This window comes from Helobdella robusta (assembly GCF_000326865.2).
Source record: "Helobdella robusta unplaced genomic scaffold HELROscaffold_2, whole genome shotgun sequence".
Classification (NCBI taxonomy): Eukaryota; Metazoa; Annelida; class Clitellata; order Rhynchobdellida; family Glossiphoniidae; genus Helobdella; species Helobdella robusta.
Genome location: NW_008704083.1, coordinates 8,254,442 through 8,273,427, shown reverse-complemented (window position 1 = coordinate 8,273,427; position 18,986 = coordinate 8,254,442). Strand labels below are relative to the sequence as shown.

Sequence of the window (18,986 nt, the reverse complement as noted above, 5' to 3'; positions counted from 1 at the left end):
ACACAGACAAACACAAGGCTAGGACAAGCGTATTCTTCGCGCTGTTCCGCTTCCGTATTTAACTACTTGCAAGTTGTTATATACTATGGCTTCCAATCGACGATGCCACATAAATGTTGTTTATTTCCCCTATCCAGGCGAGAAACACACACACGCACGCACGCACACACCTGCATGTACGTACACATACACACAACAAGCACCATCTCATAAAACTCTGTCGTCATTTTGTCGAGATATACTGCGTAACAAAGCAGTTATCGAGTTTGTATCCGTAGGAAGCCTCTAAATCTATGTACAATATATGCTAAGTATTATTTATACGTGTAATAAATATTATATATATATATATATATACAATGTATGTTTGTGTGGATTATTAGCATTTATGATGTATGTGTGTGTTTGTTTGTGTTTATGTGCGTGTGTTATTTGCATTTACGATGTATTTTGTGTGTAAACTAAACGTACATCCAGTGAAAGAGAAAGGGAGAAAAAGGAAAAAGTCATTGGAAATAAACAGAGTAATGATGGAGACCATGATGTAAATGAAGCGAAAATTTAGCTGTGCGCATTATATAGCTTATAATTTGATTAAATAATAAAATTCACCCTAAGCAGCTATGACTATATATATATATATATATATATATATGCGTATACTTATATGTAATTGTATTTAATGGACTGACGATAAATCTTAAAGTATAGCATCAGCCTGCAAGTATGATATCCATCTGGAGTTTTGTGTGTGGTCTGTTTAAGTCGTGTGGCGTTTTCCTGGGTTGTGATGGTGTGTTTTTGTGGTGTGTATGCGGTAAAATGTTGTTCTGCGTTGTATCTGTTGGGTGTTGTGCTGTGGTGTTGTGAATTTTGAGTGGTGTCTGTATGCTGCTGTCGTTTGGTGGTGTGTGTGTGTTGTGTGTGCGTGTGTGTGTGTGTGTGTGTTTATTATTTGCAATACCATTTGGAGTGCAACGTGGAATGCGATGTGCGGTGCATGAAGTTCTCTTCCAAGACCGACCGAATTATCCCATGTTTTATAACCAATCTTAGGATCATACATCATCTGATTTGAGTACTCCTGGAAACATATACATAGAATATGACTTATACAGAATATAATGTATATACTCTATATATATGGCTGGAAACAATTTCTCATTTCTGACCGGCTTAGCAATGATTTATAACTATGACTGAATTTTTGGCGAATTTTTTTGTCGCGTCTATGTAAACAAACGTGCATGAACGATAATAAATAGTTTTGTGTTGATGATTTCGCAACATATATAAATTATTTCAAAAAAAAATTAGTAGTTGCTTTTGACTGACGATTTATTGCGATGTTCACGTCGGATGTCCTGCATCTTTCCGTTACGGCTCTCTTATCTTGCAAGGATCTGCTCTTGTCAGGTGGGTGCTTCAATCAAAAAAGTTAAATTACAAAATTAAAATTCATCTAAAATTGAAAATATTTATTTGTCTCAAGGTGTGTAAATTTAGCCAATGATTGCACAGCCGAGGATTTCAATATATAAATGTTAATTAAATAATAGAACTCAAATAACTTGCAAAATAATCTAGAAGATACTGAAAATTTCATTAGCTTCCTTCACACACTCCTTCACTCAGACTCATACTCAGATGTTACACATTACATTACATTACGAATACATTACACATCAGATTGACATTACAGATTACACATTAGATTAGTAGAGAGGATTTATTTATTAGAAGATAGATTGGCATTAAATAAATGAATACTAAAACACATGAAAAATGAAATAAGATGTATGTTTTATTCTTTTTTGTGTGTTTTTTATTTCAGTACTTATTTTTTAAATTTTATAATAATAAAATAGTTGTTGATATGATAGGGGAAGGATCATATTTATGCCTGTATCATTTGGCCAGTGGTTGCAAACAACGGATTAAAATATTTTCATGTGCCTCTGTACATGGGATCGTTCCAAGCCCACGTGAGATTTTTGCTGAATTACTGATTAATGTTTAACTGTAATTTCAGTTTGTGTAAATAAAACATTTTGTTTTATTTATCTATTATTATATTTTTACCTATATATTCTCTTCCTTCTCACGCACTTTCACACTCTCTCTCTCTCTCTCTCTTTCTATCTCTCTCTATTTATCTATTTTTCTATATCTCCTTCTCTTTTGACTAATCTTTTTTTAATGATATAAGTTTTTAATGATTTCAGTTTGATAATGTAATTAATAACGATTTCTGCAGATGATGCAAAAGAGTTCTGTGTGTTTGGAGGAAAATTCATAAAGTTGTTAAGGATTGATCTTAACTTAAAGTATTCTGCCTATCTTATAACTTTGATTTATTCACATTTTTAAGATTTTAATTTTTTTAATTTTATCAACAAATTTCATTTCTTACCAAGTTTTAACTCCTTGATATATTCAATTACAAACATTTTATTTATGATCAGAATGTACCGTACCATTCATCTAATTAATTCATCTAATTTAAAAATTTTTCAGATCCGTAGAATCTTCAAAAGAACATTTTATGACACATTGGGTGAGAGATTGTAGATGGATGGGAATGAGAACACCATCAAATAACAACAACAGCAGCAGCAACAACAACAACAACCACGATGACGTCAACAGCATTAACAACATCAACAACAATGACATCAGCAATGGCAGCACCAACAGCAACAAAAGGAGTGATGTCTTGGTCGTGTACATGAGCAACAACACCATTGCTACATTTCATCCATGCAGTTTTAATACATTGAAGATTTTTATGTCTGATGAGTCGTGCATTTTGTTGGTCCTATGTTTTCAATCTGTTGGTGTTTTTGTCGTAAATTTTTCAATATAATCTAGGAAATGAAAAAATAATTGTTTGTGGGGATGTGTTTTTTATAAATTTTCTGTTACTGTGTTTTATTTACATTGCAAGTGTTCACTGAAAGCTTTCAGTAAATAAAAACTAATTAAAACATTTAAACGCCATAACATCAGATACTCAGCCAAGCTCTTGATAAGCAATAAATGGAAGAACAAGATGGTTGCATTGGGAGGAACTGTCTTCAATCAGATCATCATCTGGCCTGTGTTTGATGACAGCAGTAGTTGTAATAGTATTTCATCATCAGCATCCATGACAACATCTTTATCTGCATCAACAACAATGATGTCATTAACAACAACAACATCACCAACAACGATTTCTACCTCTCCATCCGTTGTTTTTCCAGTTATTCACAGACTAACTGGTCACAAAGTAATTTTTTTTCATTTGAATCATTTTGCCAAACTTGGTCAAATTTATCGTGTTTGCGTATAAACAAATTCTCTTGTTTTATTCTGCGTTAGATATACAGGCTGTAATACAAATAATAAGAGATTAAAGGAGAGTAAAATTGGTTAAAGTTAAAACAAATAATCGAATTAAATTTGGCAATTCAATAAAGTGTGCTACTTAGATGATCAGTTAATCAAAATTGAGATACATGTAGAATTCTACAGTAACAAATAATTCCATTTTAATGAAATAGTAAAAATAAAAAAAAAAGAAGCATTTTTGGATTTTAATTTTATATCAACTTTGATAGATTTTATATTTTCCACAGTTAGGACATGGATGTATCATGACTTGTGTTTGCTAATGCCATTTTTTCCCGACAAAACCAGGGCGTGATATCAGGCTTGGATTGGTGCTGGAGCAGCAGGCAGCTCTGCAGTGTTTCCGACGATCGTAGTGTCAGGGTATGGAAGGTCGTTGTCAGCCCCCAGGCAGGTGCTAACCACGCTGGCGGTGATGATGAGGACGATGAGGGTAAAGACTGTGATGATTTTGGCGTCATTATGTAATGATTATCTAGAGTGTGATCATTTGAAAAGTTGTTCACCTCAAAATTGATGTTTTGTTTGACTTTCTTAAAGAATGGAAATTGTGGCGAGATGCGAGTTTTGAACCAACGTTGGTCTTGTTTGGTCATGTGGCTCGTGTTTGGAAGGCTCTCATTCTCAAGGATCATTGTGTTGTCAGTGTTAGCGAGGTAAGGAAAATAATCATCCATTCGTTTATGTTTTTCTTTTAATTTCTGCTCTTTTGCCATCCTTGTTAGTCCATTTATGCTTTGTTGTTCTTTTGTTGCTGACGTTGTTGTTGTTGTTTTTATTTTACTTGTGAATTGTTTTTGTTTGATAGCTTTCATGATTGTTGTACTTGAAATTCAGGATGCCACGTGCATTGTTTGGAGTCCTCAAGGTCAAATTGTTGAGAAGTTTACAGGTCACAAGGTCAAACATTTAATTATTACTCTTGTCATTTAATTAGTTTTTAGCTAATAAGAATTTTTTTATGTCAATGTATGTTTTTATTTGTTATTTTCTATCAATCAATCAATCTTCGTTTTGCGTCCAGAGACCCGGTTTCCCGAGGTAGGACGTTGTTATTTTCTATATATATTAATTGAATTATTTCAGGGCAAAAGTATTTGGAGTGTATCAGTTGATGATGAACAGAAGACAATAGTGAGTGTGGTGAATATTCATCTCCATCTTGTTTGTTCATCATTTTCTTTGTTCGTTATCTTGTCTGTTTGTCATCTTGTTTGCCCATCAAAATTGTTTGTTCTTTTTCTTGTCTGTTTGTCATCTTGTTTGCTCGTTTTTTGTCTGTCATCTTGTTTGTTCATAATATTCTTTGTTGTTTGGTTGATCCTTGGGTCCTTGTTTTAACATGTTTTTCGTCTTTGTTTTCTTGCTGTTTTTTGCTTGATTGTAGTCTTTTATCTTGATTTTTGTTTCAAATTATATCATCCATCTGATTTCTTAATTTCTTCATGCTCTATTCTGCCTAACCGTCAAAACAGATTACAATTGATGGACTTGTTTTTGTTTTCAAGTTTACAGGCGGGGGTGATGGCGGCATAAGAATGTGGAAAAGGAAGATGCAAACACCACCACCACAACCATCGTCATCGTCGCAACCACCATCATCGCCATTGTTATCATCGCAACCACAATCATCGTTATCGTCATCGTCGTCATCTTCTTCGACAACTTCAGCAACCACAAAGACATTCAGATGTCCTTCCTATCAAGTATCCTACTTATTTTTCAAATCAAACTCTACTTCAACATTTCGAACATAATTAATTTGTATTTATAATTAATTATTCATCTATTATATTTTATTGTATTGTATTGTGTTGTATTGTATTGTAATATATTGTAATGTATTGTATTCATAATAAATTATTCATCTATTGCATTGTATTATATTTTAATGTGTAGTATTGTAATGTATTGTATTTATAATTAATTATTCATCAATTATAATGATGGTTAGGTTAACAATTTACCTCCATTTGACACTAAGAAAGATGATTTTCCTCGAATTCTCAGACTAATTGACAGCACTAAGCTCCTCCTACTTTCAGACAAAGGGTATCTATCGTTATTATTATCTGTCATTCTTTATCATGCTATACTGAGAATGACGATGATAACATCATCATTTCATTATTATCATTAATGATTTTATATGATTACGTCATAAAGAATGACGTCATGATTACGTCATCCTGATGCCAATCAGTAAATCAATAACGCCATGACATCATCAGCTACCAAAACAATTCCATGATTACATCACCGTGACGTCATTCGTCCTTATTACGTCGTAATAACGTCATCATCGTGGATTAACGATAAAATTTACATTGACTCAGCCTACTCAGTCTTTACAACGTGACGACCGATAGATGTGTGGTGTTGAGGCAGTTGGAGGACTATACATCGTATAGTGTGCTGGAAATTAACAGCAGGAATGTTATTGTCGTTGGAAACATACGCGGATCTGTCATCTTATTGAAATTGCTATCTGGTTATTTTTGTGTGGCTGTTGTGTGGTTGTTGTATGATTGTTGCGTGGTTGTTGCATGGTTGTTGTATGGTTGTTGCGTGGTTGTTGTGTGGTTGTTGCGTGGTTGTTGTGTGGTTGTTGTGTGGTTGTTGCGTGGTTGTTGTACGGTTGTTGTATGGTTGTTGTGTGGTTGTTGCGTTGTTGTTGTACGGTTGTTGCATGGTTGTTGTATGGCTGTTGCGTGGTTGTTGTGTGGTTGTTGCGTGGTTGTTGCGTGGTTGTTGTGTAGTTGTTGTATGTTTGTTGTATCATGAAGCTCTCTGTAGCCGTGCTTGTTTTATGCGTTGATATAATGTTGTTGGACTGTTCTTACATTCGTTTAAATGGAAAATCTGACACACACATCTCACGTACAGACGATTCAGTTTCCGTGTTGTGTGAACGGAAGTTGTACGACGGCAAGGTTAGCAACGTCACGTGGATTGGCGCGAGAGGTTTTGGTATAAAACAAATTCACAATGATTACGCAGAGAAGGAAAAAAATTGTGAGGTGGATAATAATAGTGGTGATGTTGGTGGTAATGGTGATAGTGGCAAAGAAGAAGAAGAAGAAGTAGAAGGGAATGGTGATAACGATGATGTTGAAGATGCAGAGATAGGAAATGATGATGACGACGATGATGATAAAGACAGCAAATATGGCGATGATGAAGACGATAGAGGCGAAAGGATATTTCGAAGTAGCAGAAAATGCGATGCTAAAGGAATGAGTTGCACTGACTATGATGCAAATTTTGTCTTGCTAACATCAGGTCCTCAAGGACATCTGGTTAGTTGTGATGGGATAATATGTGTGTGTGTGTGCGCGCGCGCGCGTGTGTGTGGATGTGTGTGTGCGTATGTGTGTGTGTGTGGATGTGTGTGCGTGCTATAAATATTTTATACATACGCTTTATATAGTTAAATATGCTTCATATAAGCCTGTATATTCTATGCTACTCCCGTCTTATTGATACATTGTGCCGATTGGCGTTAATCACTACATTCAAATACGATAGTGATTACTGTAAAGTGTGGTAAGTTAGTAATTTATAATTTATGTTAGCAGTTGTTTGACAGCAGCTATTGTTAAAATGAAATGTGTTGGCGCAGTTAGTATAAATTAACTTTTTATGGAATTCCACCTCTCTAAATAAGATCGTATCGAGAGTTACTGGGGATGTAGAAAGACCATCATCGTCAACCTCATCATTCTCTCTTCTTCCGATATCTCATTACTCCCTCCCTCCGTCAACATCTCTTCAAAAATGGGTCACGGCAGCTTGTTTGGTGCCATCTTCATCGTCTTCATCATCAGCCCGTGGGGGGATGTTAATTTGTGGCGATCGAGCTGGAAGCATACACGTTTATAAGCATATTGATAAAGTAAGACTCGTTATTTTCATTTGTTGGGCGCGAAATTTTTTGTGGCAGTGTTAGGTTTTTTTGTACTTTTGGGATTTTATCTTGTTAGATTAACTATTTATTTTCAATTTTTTGTTTGATTATTTCTTTCAAAAAATTTAAAAAAAAAAAATTATTTAAATAAATCCAACCGTACAGGAAATGAACGACCACAACGGACTCCAAACTGCACCACAACCACCGTCCAAAACCTACCACAAACTTTTTGGCACTTCAGGTGTCACAGACGTCCGTTGCCATGGTGACCAGGTGTTCTGTTGCGGTCGGGATGGCTACGTTAGGATTTTTAAAGGAACGTGTCCAGATGATTTTCAGATGATCCACATTTATAGTGTAGGTCCTTGTGTGGTGTGGTGTGATGTAATGTGGTGTGGTGTGGTGTGGCGGGATGTGGTACTATGTGATGTCATTTGATGGGAGTTTTTGTAATTCTGTGTGACGTGATGTTTTTCATTTATTGACGTTACTATTTATATTTCTTAAGTTGTTAATGGTGACTGGTAATGTTGATCAATGAACGCACGGTTTTCTAGGTTCACAAAGGTTTCACCTGGCTTTCCAGATTTATATTCCGTGATGAGGATGTTAATAATAATATGAACTGGAGCAAATCAAACGATGATGGGGATGAGACAGATGACGATGATTGCAAAGTCGAACAACCCTACATAACTGGATTCTATTCTGTGAGTTTACTTACAAACCTACAATTTTAAATACTTAATTTTTTCGATGAAAAATTTTTCAGAACCAGTTTGTGGTCTACAGCCAAGTGAAGAGCAGGTTCCTGGTTGCGTATCCGTGTGGCGGAGGGCACAGGATGTGGGATTTTGTAATGGATCGAAGGAATAGAAAGTTGTGCACGTTGGCCTACATAAATAAGAGGCAGGTAGTAGTTTGCAGTGAAGGCATGAAGTCATTCAAGTCAATCGTTAAAGTGGGTTTTTATTTGTTTTTTCTATTATAATTTTTTATATGTCATCTCATTTTATTATTTATTACCGTAATTTATAGCACAAAACTGTCGAGGTATTTTTGAAAAATTTAAAATTTTATTAAATTTTAAACATGGCTTGTAACGTTGTATTTTATAAATTTTTTTTATAACTTTTTTTGACGAAACTAATCGATGAGTGAGAGTTTATAAATTTAGTTCATTTTAATGTCATTTAAACGATAAATAATTTTTCATAAAGTGAAAACTTTCCCAAATTGCAGCCAAGTATGCACGGTCTTGAGACCAATTGCATCCTCAAGCTTCCCTCCTCTGTACATCAGGCAGGATCTGTTGGTACGTTGTTGTGGGATCTGATGACTTTTATAGAGCTATCTATTTTGTGACCATATGGTTCTGTTTTGTGATTCAGTCTAACACGGACTCATTAAATCTTGAATTGATGATGTATGATGATAACTTACTTAACAGACATGCTTCTGACATCAGGAGAGGATGGTTACATCAATCAGATAGCAATATCAAACAGTAACAACATCAACAACGTCAATGTTACAAACGGGACAAACAACTTCACGATAGAGGATGTTCCAAATACGTTGAAGGTTGTGACCTCGATTAAAGGTCACTCAGCTGGTATCAAAACCATGACGTTGTGTTTGCTGTCCAAAAGAAGGTCACGTAGAAAACAAATTTCCTATGATAGTAACAATATTGATGGTAACTGTAGCACAAATTACTCTACTAACAATAAAAACAATAGTAGTAGCAGTAGTGAAGCAAGTAATTTCAGAATGACAAAACAGTATACTGATGAAGAAGAATTTGATACTAATTCGAAAGTTTTGTTGTTCACGGCTGGCTCCGGTTCAATCATTCGAGCTTGGATGCTTCATTTCGATTCTAACATCATTTCATCTGATTTGACTCACTCAAACATCAACAAATACAACGACAATGAGCTAATAGATCACAAGACAACAATGATAAGTAACAACAGCAGTGCAACAACAACCAGTGCAATGAATGCAACTAAACCAATGAAATCGTGGTTTCAACTGTTAAATGAACATATAATCGATAAAAAATACAAGAAGGGGGACAAGCCGTGGAAAAACTACAAGCTGAACACAGGTCTCGAAGCAAGGTACACATCTATTGAGTCCATATGTGCATCTGATGTCTTTGATGTTTGTGGTGCTACAGACGTCCACGATGAGCTGAAGAGACATAATTCAGCAGACTACGAACGTGTTGTTGATGTCGTTAACGAAAGAAATGAGAATACAGATGATGTTTGTTCGAAGATGAAACAACGTTTGGAGGATTCTGTTATTCTTGTTACTGGTTGTTCTCTGGGTTACGTGAGGTTGGTCTGTCAGTCTGTTGGTTTTGGATGCTATAAAAATGGCGTTATATTGTTTCTATGATTTATTGAAAATTTTATTGCAGGATTCATCTGTACAGTTCGACTGAAAATGAATTTACAACAATTTCAACATCGGATCAGCATAAACACTGCATTCTTAAGACCAAACTCTTTCAAAGCTGCTGTCACAATTCTCCAAATCATGGCACATGTAACAGCAGCAACGATAGCACTTCCAATAATGTTAACGTAAATAATACTTGCACTGCCTTAAAGAAAAATTTCTGGCTTGTCTCTGCAGCGACAAATGGCCACATAACGGTATGGAATTTGACTGAAACAATCGTTCCACACTTCAAGAAGTCGCATTTGAGGCAGAAACAAAAAGTTGATAGGAATGGATTTATTCGTGAGAAAGAGAGATATAACTCGTCTGAGCATATTTCACCAGAAAAATTCAGCCCAGTTGCCAGCACGCGCCTCCATCAATCCGGTATAAATGCAATAGATGTCGTACATTACGCAGGAGGTGATCTAACTTTTTAGTTGCCTTATGTCTTAAGTTTGCCGCTAATTGTCAAATTATATTTATTTATATATTAATTACATGTTTAAATGATTAAGGTGATAAGCATTTGATATGCACTGGTGGTGATGACAACAGCATCGCTTTAGTCATGTTCAATGAATCAAATCAATCGATTGAAAGGTTGAGTCAGCTGTCTTTTGCTCATTCCGCTCAGATTACTGGTCAGAATTTTATGCCTATATTTTCACTGAGCCATTTAATTTTTTTAAAGTTAGCCTTAACTGAAAATTTCTGGTTGCCATTGTTTACAAGCCGTGTATTAACTAGCCTGTATTACTCATTGTTAATCTAATCTACATCGATCCTGCGTTGAAGTGCCGCTTCATGTACATGTTTCGAACAGATATGTTTTCTAGCGCGTGAATTGTTGCAGTTATATTTAAAAATTGAAAAATTATTTTGCTGATTTTTTTTATAGGAATACGATTTTTAGATGCCGATCACTTTGTTTCTGCTTCAATCGACCAGAGGGTTGTGCTTTGGACAACAAAGGATTTTCAGGTAAATAATTTTTTAAATATTGATGCATTATTTAAACTATTAATTTTAAATATATCATTATTTATATGTATGTATGATTGATTGATTATGGTTATCATTTAAAGGTGAAGTTTTCTAAATGCGTTTTTGTTGATGTAAGTGACATTCAAGAACTTCAAGTTGTTCCTGCAGAAAAGTGAGCTAACCGTCTTTTATGAGTTTTCCTTTGTGCAATTTAATGTTTTTAGTATACAAATAACATAATAATTAATAAATAACTACAATAAATAAATACAAATAACTTAATATTTTTTTCGCAGAGCTGGTAGATTCAAGATATATGTGTGTGGTATTGGACTGCAAAGAATTTTTTTGCAATTATAAGTTCCATTAAAATAATTGTTTTGTAAATAAAATAATGTTTTTGAGATGGTTTTTGTTTAAAACCCCGAAATGATTATTGTGAAGCGCTGTACACCGGCTTTATTTCGAACGCTTTCCATAGAATCGGGAGCCATTGAAGATTTTGAAAATTGAATTATTAATCATAGCTTTTCTTTAAAAGCTATCGAAACTACGTGGGAATTTTGAATTATTCAAGAAAATGGAACCCCGAAACGAAGTTTCCTTATCAATCAGACGACCGTTTGATCCTCAAATCCATGACTTAGATCCTAACTTTCGCCTCACGAGGTTTGCCGACTTAAAAGGGCTGGGCTGCAAAGTTCCCAGTGATGCATTGACTCGCATGTTGGAACCATTCCGCGAAGATAAAAGTTTGCTTGATTCCGAGCAATCTCATTTTCAATATGTCGCCGCCACACCGAGGATCGGTAACGAATCATGATTTTTTTTGTTTTTAATTAAATTAAAATTTTAATTAATTTATTTCTTAATGGAATTTCGGTAACACAATTTTTTTAGCTCAATAATTAATTTAAGCTTGAAATCCCTATGATATTTTTGCACTTTTCTTGTTTTATTCTTGTCATAGGTTAGATGACTTTGTTTGCTTTAAAAACCCAGGTATTGGTATGGATGCTTGCATCACACCTATCAGGCATGGTGGTTTATCTTTAGTACAAACAGCTAGCTGCCTATACCCAATTATTGATGACCCTTACATGCTTGTTAGTTTTTTTTCTTTTCAAGTTAAACAACTTTATGAATAAGCTAATTAATGATATTCTGCTATGGTTATAATTTTTAGGAATTTCTGAAGAAACTGTTTTTAATATGTATAAGATAAGTACATTGCAATTTGTTATTTCATTAGACATGTTTTATAAATATTAGAAGTTATAATATAACAATTATAACATTACCCAATTTAATTCCTATTTTAATGAATTTCAATAATATAAATAATAAATTGAAAATTTAGGGAAAGATAGTGGGCTCAGCTGTAATGAGCAATTTGTTTGCAATGGGAGTTACAGAGTGTGATAACATGCTTATGACATTATCAATTAGTCAAAAAATGACTGACAGGGAGAGAGATGTTGTTGTTCCACTGATCATGAGTGGCTTCAAGGTTTGCAGAGAAATTCATTTCAATGTTATAATAATTTGAAACTGAACTTGTCATTATGTTTATGACTTGATAAATGATTATTCTGATTAGGACTGTGCTGAGGAGGTTGGAGTAACTGTCAATGGAGGTCAGACCATAGTAAACCCTTGGATGTATCTTGGAGGTGTTGCCACAAGTGTATGTCAATCCAATGAATATATTATGTTAGTGTGAATGTTTTAGATCTGGTTACTTTCTGCAGCAATGGCTGATATTTTTATAACTGGATCTTACATGAAATTGAATCAGGCCTGACAATGCCATGATTGGAGATGTCTTGGTACTGACCAAACCACTTGGAACATTAGTGGCTGCCAATGCTTATCAGTGGTTAGATGTTAATGAAAAGTGGAACAGAATCAAATTGGTTGTTGGAGAAGAAGATGTCAGGAAAGCTTATCAAAGAGCTATGTTTTCTATGGCTCGACTCAATAGAATTGGTAAAAAATCTGTTTAAATTTAAAATTTACACATAATTTTTTAAAGAAGTAAAGGAATTGGTCGTTGTAAAATGGTATGTATTAAATATTATTATTTATTTATTTATTTATTATTATTTATATACTTTTTTGTGTGCAATTAGTTCTATGTAATAAATACTAACGGAATGCTTTATTTTATCACACAGCTGCTCTCCTTATGCACAAGTACAATGCACATGGTGCAACAGACATTGGAGGATATGGATTGTTGGGCCATGCTAATAAATTAGCAGGCATTCAAAAAAATGAAGTTGGTTTTGTTATTCACAATCTCCCTGTCATCGCTAAGATGGCTGCTGTCAGCAAAGCCTGTGGAAACATGTTCGGTTTGCTGCAGGGCCACTCAGCTGAAACGTCGGGTTGGTATTGTTATAGTTAGCTTGCAAGAAATAATTAATTTTTATACCAAACTTGACTGTAACAATTTTTTGAATAAACTAATATACATGTCAAAAAAGTGTTTGTTACATAATAATGACTAATGCAAAACTATGTTTTGAAAGGTGGATTGCTGATATCACTACCTCGTGAACAAGCAGCAGCCTTTTGCAAAGACATTGAGAAGCAGGAGGGCTACCAGGCCTGGATCATTGGCATCGTTGAAAAGGGCAACAGGACGGCTAGGATCATTGATAAACCTCGGGTTATTGAAGTTCCTGCCAAAGATAAGGAAGGTGAACTGTGGTAATTGTGTCCTCCGTAGTACATAATTTCGACACGTTATACTCCTTCATATTAATATATTGTGGTTTTATCTGGCTCTATTGCAGTAATGCAAATAATATTTATCATAAAAATATAAGACTGGCACGTCTTTTATTGTAAGCTAGAACGGTGTCTCACAGTTTTTTCATAATTTAAAAAACACTAAAGAGTTACACCCTAAAATTTTATTTTTGAGTCATTGAATCTTTGTATTGTTTGTTACACTGTTTTCATGTTTTGAAATTATTTTCAATATTAAAATAAAACAAAATGAAATTAACAAATGTAAAATGTCGGATAAAATTGATATTCACCAATTGGAGAGAATGCAATTAAATAAATAACAAATAAAACAAAATGTTAAAACAATAAATGGAAGCATCTGCATTATCTATAAATAAAAAATCTAAAACAAACTCATCAGTACATAGGATATTGTTAAAATGGATCGATGATAAATAGAAAGATATATAATGGGTACAAATTCGAAAATTAACTTTAAACTACAAATTTATAAAATAGTATCAGTTGTCATCCATAGGCTCGTGTCTCAATGGAGGAGTGAAATTCTCTATTTCAGCAAATATCAAATCTGGAAAGACGTATGAATGGCATATAATAAGAAAAATATTTCGCTCTGACAAAAAAAATCATTTTTGCTCTGAATTGTGCTAACTTTTCCATGCAGGAACGTCCAAGCTTTGATCTTCAAAAGCCTGATCGAGAAGTTCTGAAACGGGCTCGTCTTCGGGGTCTGAGTAATGAGCAAGATATGGATGTACCAATGCATCTTCAACACTGATTCTCGTGTCTGGGTCCAGATCCAACATCTTTTCCAGCAGATTTATGGCTGAAATATTAATTTTTTGTCTTTTATCAAGCGTGCTTTATTATGTTGAAGACTAAATGAGATAAGGTAAAGCTTATTTACCAACCCTCAGGATTGTGTCCTTTGAAATATTCATTGAAATTTTTTTTCTCCATCACTGGCAGAGATTTTATAAATCGTTTTGCCTTCAAAGTTTGATTAAGTAATGTATATTTAACAACATCAAGCGAGGTAAAATACGTTGTGAAAGAAAACTTGATGATTGTAAATGGCTGGTAAAAATGAATTAACTTATAATTACTTCTTCACTTGTTATTTTTGCTAGCAGAGTGGCATTGGGTGTCCCAGTCAAAGCCATTGTTTTCTTCAATTGGTCTATATCTACAAACGTAATACAACTAAAATTTTAAAACATGGCTAGTGATGAGTATTTTAAATTGATTTAAACAGTTATTTTAAATAGATTCAATTATAATTGATTTAATGTGATTTGATTAAACATAGCCAGTATGAAAATGAATAATTCAAACGAAAACATGCTTACGATCTGTGCCGGGAAACAATGGTTTTCCAGTTAACAACTCTGCCATTATGCAACCAACAGACCAAACGTCAACTTTAATATTTTTTTTTTCAATTAAATTTAACTTTATTTACAAAAAGCAAAATTTCTAATACTTTGTAAAATAGGAATTTCTATCGTGATGCTATTATAATTCGTTTAGTAAGAAATACCCTAAAAATGATGGAAAGTGTTTGAAACCATTTTTATTGTAATGCATCCAGTTGAGCATGATCTCTGGTGCTCTGTACCACCTAGTTGCCACATAGCCCGTCATCTCAGCGTCAGTCAGACGAGCCAGTCCAAAGTCTAAAATCTTTCGGGCGAAAATATTACACGTTAAGTACTTCTACTTTTGCAATGTACATAAAGTGAAAATTAGATTCAATATAAATTGTAGCCTAATATCAATAAAACCTTCAATTCACAATCTTCATTGACTGCAATATTGCTTGGTTTTAAATCCTGTAAAAAAGTTAAAGTTAGTCATTGATTGGTAACTAAATTTTCAAGGCATGAATGAATGTTTGACAACTCACCCTATGTAAGACTCCTGCTGAATGTATGTACTGCAATTTAAAAATTTAAATAATTAGCTTTTTATTCAAATAATGAAACAAAAAATTAAATTATTGAACAAGTAGTTAAATATGTATTGGCCGAATGTTTAGAGTTATAAAAAAAGATATGATCTATGAACAGAAATTTACAAATTTGACAACATTCTGCATTAACCTATGACTATTTAGCAGTTGAACAATAAATGCCAATGAAGATAAACTAGTTAAATAAACAGTGGTGAGTTATTTATGATTTATACTTTTAATCCCCTGAGAATCTGATAGACCAAAAACTGTACATGGTCGTCTGATAGTTTCTGAGTTTTAACGATGTTGTTGAGGTCAGCACCCATCAGTGGAGTCACAAGGTAACTTTTAAATTAATTAAATTAATATATTACAATCAATATACATATATTCACAATATTTCAATTTAAAATAATTTTTTACAGAACAACATAGATTTATGAAAAAAGGTTTAAATTTTTATTTTTTCTCATAGACTTCATTATATTTAGATTACTATTCAACATCGTGTGCATTATATGCCATCATATTTTTTTTAAGAGCTGATATTTTAAATTTCTGCTGACTTAAAACATTTGTTTGCTTCTAGCTAAAAAAATATAACCAAGACTTATTGAATTTACATTTTTTACATTGGAACTTTCAAGTATGGAAATGTTTTTCTCATCAAAATCTGTAGTTAATTTTAATTAATCTATTCTGAAGTTATTTTATTTTTCTCAGTGTTGCACAATTAGTTTAAAATAAATAAAGTTCATGAACAAATTAGTATAAAAAATGTTATAATGGTAGCAGTACACACACACACACACACACACACACACACACACATACTGATTTCGCATACAAATTACTATAATTCTCATGCACACTAAACAGTGGAAGCCTTACACATCCTCAAATGTTTCATCAGGTTTGGTGCTTGGAGTGAATAAATCAAGCAGGGATATGACCTATCATGGAGGAAATGGGAAAGGTATCAAATTTCAATGCTGCATCAATTGTTTATAAATCACATAAATAATAATCATAAACCATTAAAAAATGTGACACAAGAAAATCCCCATAAGCATGCACTGTTCGTGTTTGTATCTATAAAATGATGAAGGTGATGTAAAATAATAAGCTAACATTTTCATGATGCATGTGTTTGAGCATTTTTATTTCTCGAAAGGCTCTCTTTGCATGGATGGCTGATTGAAACGGTCGAGCCAATTTTTTAATGGCTAACTTTTGAGCATCTGCTGGTGCTTGTACATCTCTTGCTGAGCTAATCATCATCAAAAATGTTCATTAACATTTAAAAAATTTCAAGTTAAAAAATTACATATTTAGCTAAAAATGTGTGTGAAGCTATTTGCAGTTATTTTCTATGCCTTTTATTATAAATATTTTTACATTTAAATCTCATAAGCATAGAACCATTATCCATTATTATTGTTACAGTATTAGATCTGGGTTTATAATTATTTGAATTTTTTTGTACCAATTTTAATTTGCTATCGCTTTTTTTTATAAAGCTTTTTTTTAGTTTTATCTTTTTTTAATTAGGTAATTGATAGTTGTGCCTGTTGCAGCAAATATTGGCATAACTGTTACATGTGAGAAATAAAACTGACCAGACTTGCCCGTAGGCACCAGAGCCGATGGAGACGAGATCTTGATATCGAATGGGGACATCCCAGAATGTTTTGTTCAGTTCAAGCTTGTGGAAACCTGGTCTGCTCGAGGAAGCAACTGGCAAATAAGGATTCATATTTTAATTTGCAGCTTACTTATCGTTGTGTGATCAAATTTGAAAATCTTCATGCAAAATTTTGACGAGAAAGTCTTAAAATTAAATTTTATTATTCAACTCGTCGATGTTTAAGCATATTCGTTTGGAGCACCTGCAAAAAAACCCAAAGACATAATTCGTCAAAGGCGTCGTTCATTAATTTTTATTTATGAGATAAATTTTATATTGATCCAGTGACCAAATTTTCTATTAAACGCATTGGTAAATGTTTTATTTTCATTAATAATTTTTACATTAAATCAAGAAAATAGCTGAAATCGGAGGAAAACCATGTAATATGGTAATTGCAGCAGAGAGGAAGCATTATGAGACTACCCTGCTCTGCTGACTGCATGCATCTACTTCTCCATCTTCCTTCAATGTCATCCTCATCATCACACTCTAATCTAACATACAAACACGCGCAAGCACATACACAAACACACACATGCACACGTGTACATACATACATTCCCACATAAATACATACATACGCACGCATACAACATATAATGGGTGTGTTATTGTATGGGTTTAATCCATCCATACACATACGTACATAGGTACGTTGCATACATACACAAATGAAAGCACACAAAAGAATAAAGATGGGTATACAGAAATTCTTATCAGTGGTTATCGCAGCGTGATGTTATCTTTCTATTGTTTATATTTTTTACACCAAAACACATTTTTTTCATGCAGATGTGTACAGAATGTACACGAGTGTACGTACATGTATGCACTGCACAAATACACATACCTTTACACCGTATATATACTTATGTATATAGCTAAAAAGGATTTATTCACATGTAAGGAATCGCACATATGTTTTTCAAATTATTATAAACATCAAAATATGATGATATATTCATACCAAATATATCGAGATTCTTCAAATATGTATAACAAACATAGGCCATATGTAGATATATCATAGACTCTGGCATAATGCTTAGTGATCTTATAGTCTTGTTTGTTTTGAATATTCATGCCTGTGTATGTATTATATGTATATTGTATGTATGTATGTATTAAATTCTGAAAACATTACTTAGTCATCACTGCATAGTGTGAAAATGTTATAATAATTCATAACGGTAGTTTTAGATGTTCTGTTGAAAAACGTACTGAATGAATGAATGATTTAATTAATTATTTAATTAATTAATTAATTAAACTAAAGGAAGACATGATGAATGTTCTTATTTAAGAGAAAGCTTGCGTTCTATTTTGCAGTTGGTTTTTTATTGTAACTTTTCACAACCGATTTCATATGGAACTAAAAATTCGAAGAGAAAAAGATCCGCCGGCATTTGTGGAGTTCGAAGTTCAGTTGCGAGGTAATTTTTTAATTTATGATGCTAACATATTTTATTTGTTGTCCTTTTGTTGTTGTTGTTGTTGTGGTTGAAGTTTGTTATTGCACAGACCGCTGCCGCTATTTCGTTGTTTGTAGTTGTTGTTTATAGTTGTTGTTAACTAATTAGATGATAATCTGGGCGTGTGTTGTTAATCTGAGCGAGTTCTGCTGCGTTTGTTTCTGGTCTGTCTGAGTTTGTTTGCTGTCTGCTAATTCAGCGGGTCAGTTAGTTGATTGATATTTTAGTTGACTTTTAATAACTTTTCAATCAATCATTTAATGATTGTTTTATTAGATGGTTGGTCGATTGCTCGTTGATGGTTAAAAATCAAGTTTTAAATTATTTAGTTAGTTTCAATAACCCACCAATAAGAAGCTTCTTCTC

General features: G+C 33.4%; 3 protein-coding genes across 3 annotated transcripts; 2 read left to right on the top strand and 1 right to left on the bottom strand.

Moving 5' to 3' along the window:
* Positions 1-1,346: 1,346 nt before the first annotated feature.
* On the top strand, positions 1,347-11,104 carry HELRODRAFT_160729 (hypothetical protein; the record flags this gene model as incomplete). The annotated part of the gene is made up of 21 exons (XM_009017666.1): positions 1,347-1,416; positions 2,258-2,327; positions 2,518-2,811; positions 3,010-3,100; positions 3,682-3,826; positions 3,934-4,049; positions 4,231-4,293; positions 5,348-5,445; positions 5,730-5,884; positions 6,280-6,692; positions 7,061-7,288; positions 7,466-7,660; positions 7,861-8,013; positions 8,076-8,216; positions 8,546-8,618; positions 8,754-9,651; positions 9,735-10,180; positions 10,276-10,401; positions 10,659-10,741; positions 10,846-10,916; positions 11,041-11,104. 21 exons carry the CDS (start codon positions 1,347-1,349, stop codon positions 11,102-11,104), a joined length of 3,993 nt encoding a protein of 1,330 aa, XP_009015914.1.
* Positions 11,105-11,252: 148 nt separating this feature from the next.
* Positions 11,253-13,789, top strand: HELRODRAFT_184938 (hypothetical protein). The gene is made up of 7 exons (XM_009017665.1): positions 11,253-11,553; positions 11,747-11,849; positions 12,104-12,254; positions 12,345-12,457; positions 12,543-12,733; positions 12,922-13,134; positions 13,279-13,789. The coding sequence occupies exons 1-7, from the start codon at positions 11,325-11,327 to the stop codon at positions 13,461-13,463; spliced, it is 1,185 nt and encodes a 394-aa protein (XP_009015913.1). The 5' UTR covers positions 11,253-11,324; the 3' UTR covers positions 13,464-13,789.
* A 215-nt stretch (positions 13,790-14,004) lies between these two features.
* On the bottom strand, positions 14,005-17,323 carry HELRODRAFT_106175 (hypothetical protein; the record flags this gene model as incomplete). The annotated part of the gene is made up of 12 exons (XM_009017664.1): positions 17,078-17,323; positions 16,590-16,728; positions 16,350-16,411; positions 15,692-15,803; positions 15,411-15,440; positions 15,289-15,336; positions 15,073-15,187; positions 14,854-14,925; positions 14,611-14,690; positions 14,416-14,494; positions 14,157-14,330; positions 14,005-14,072 (listed from the first exon to the last, which is right to left on the bottom strand). Exons 1-12 carry the CDS (start codon positions 17,212-17,214, stop codon positions 14,005-14,007), a joined length of 1,116 nt encoding a protein of 371 aa, XP_009015912.1. The 5' UTR covers positions 17,215-17,323.
* Positions 17,324-18,986: the final 1,663 nt, after the last annotated feature.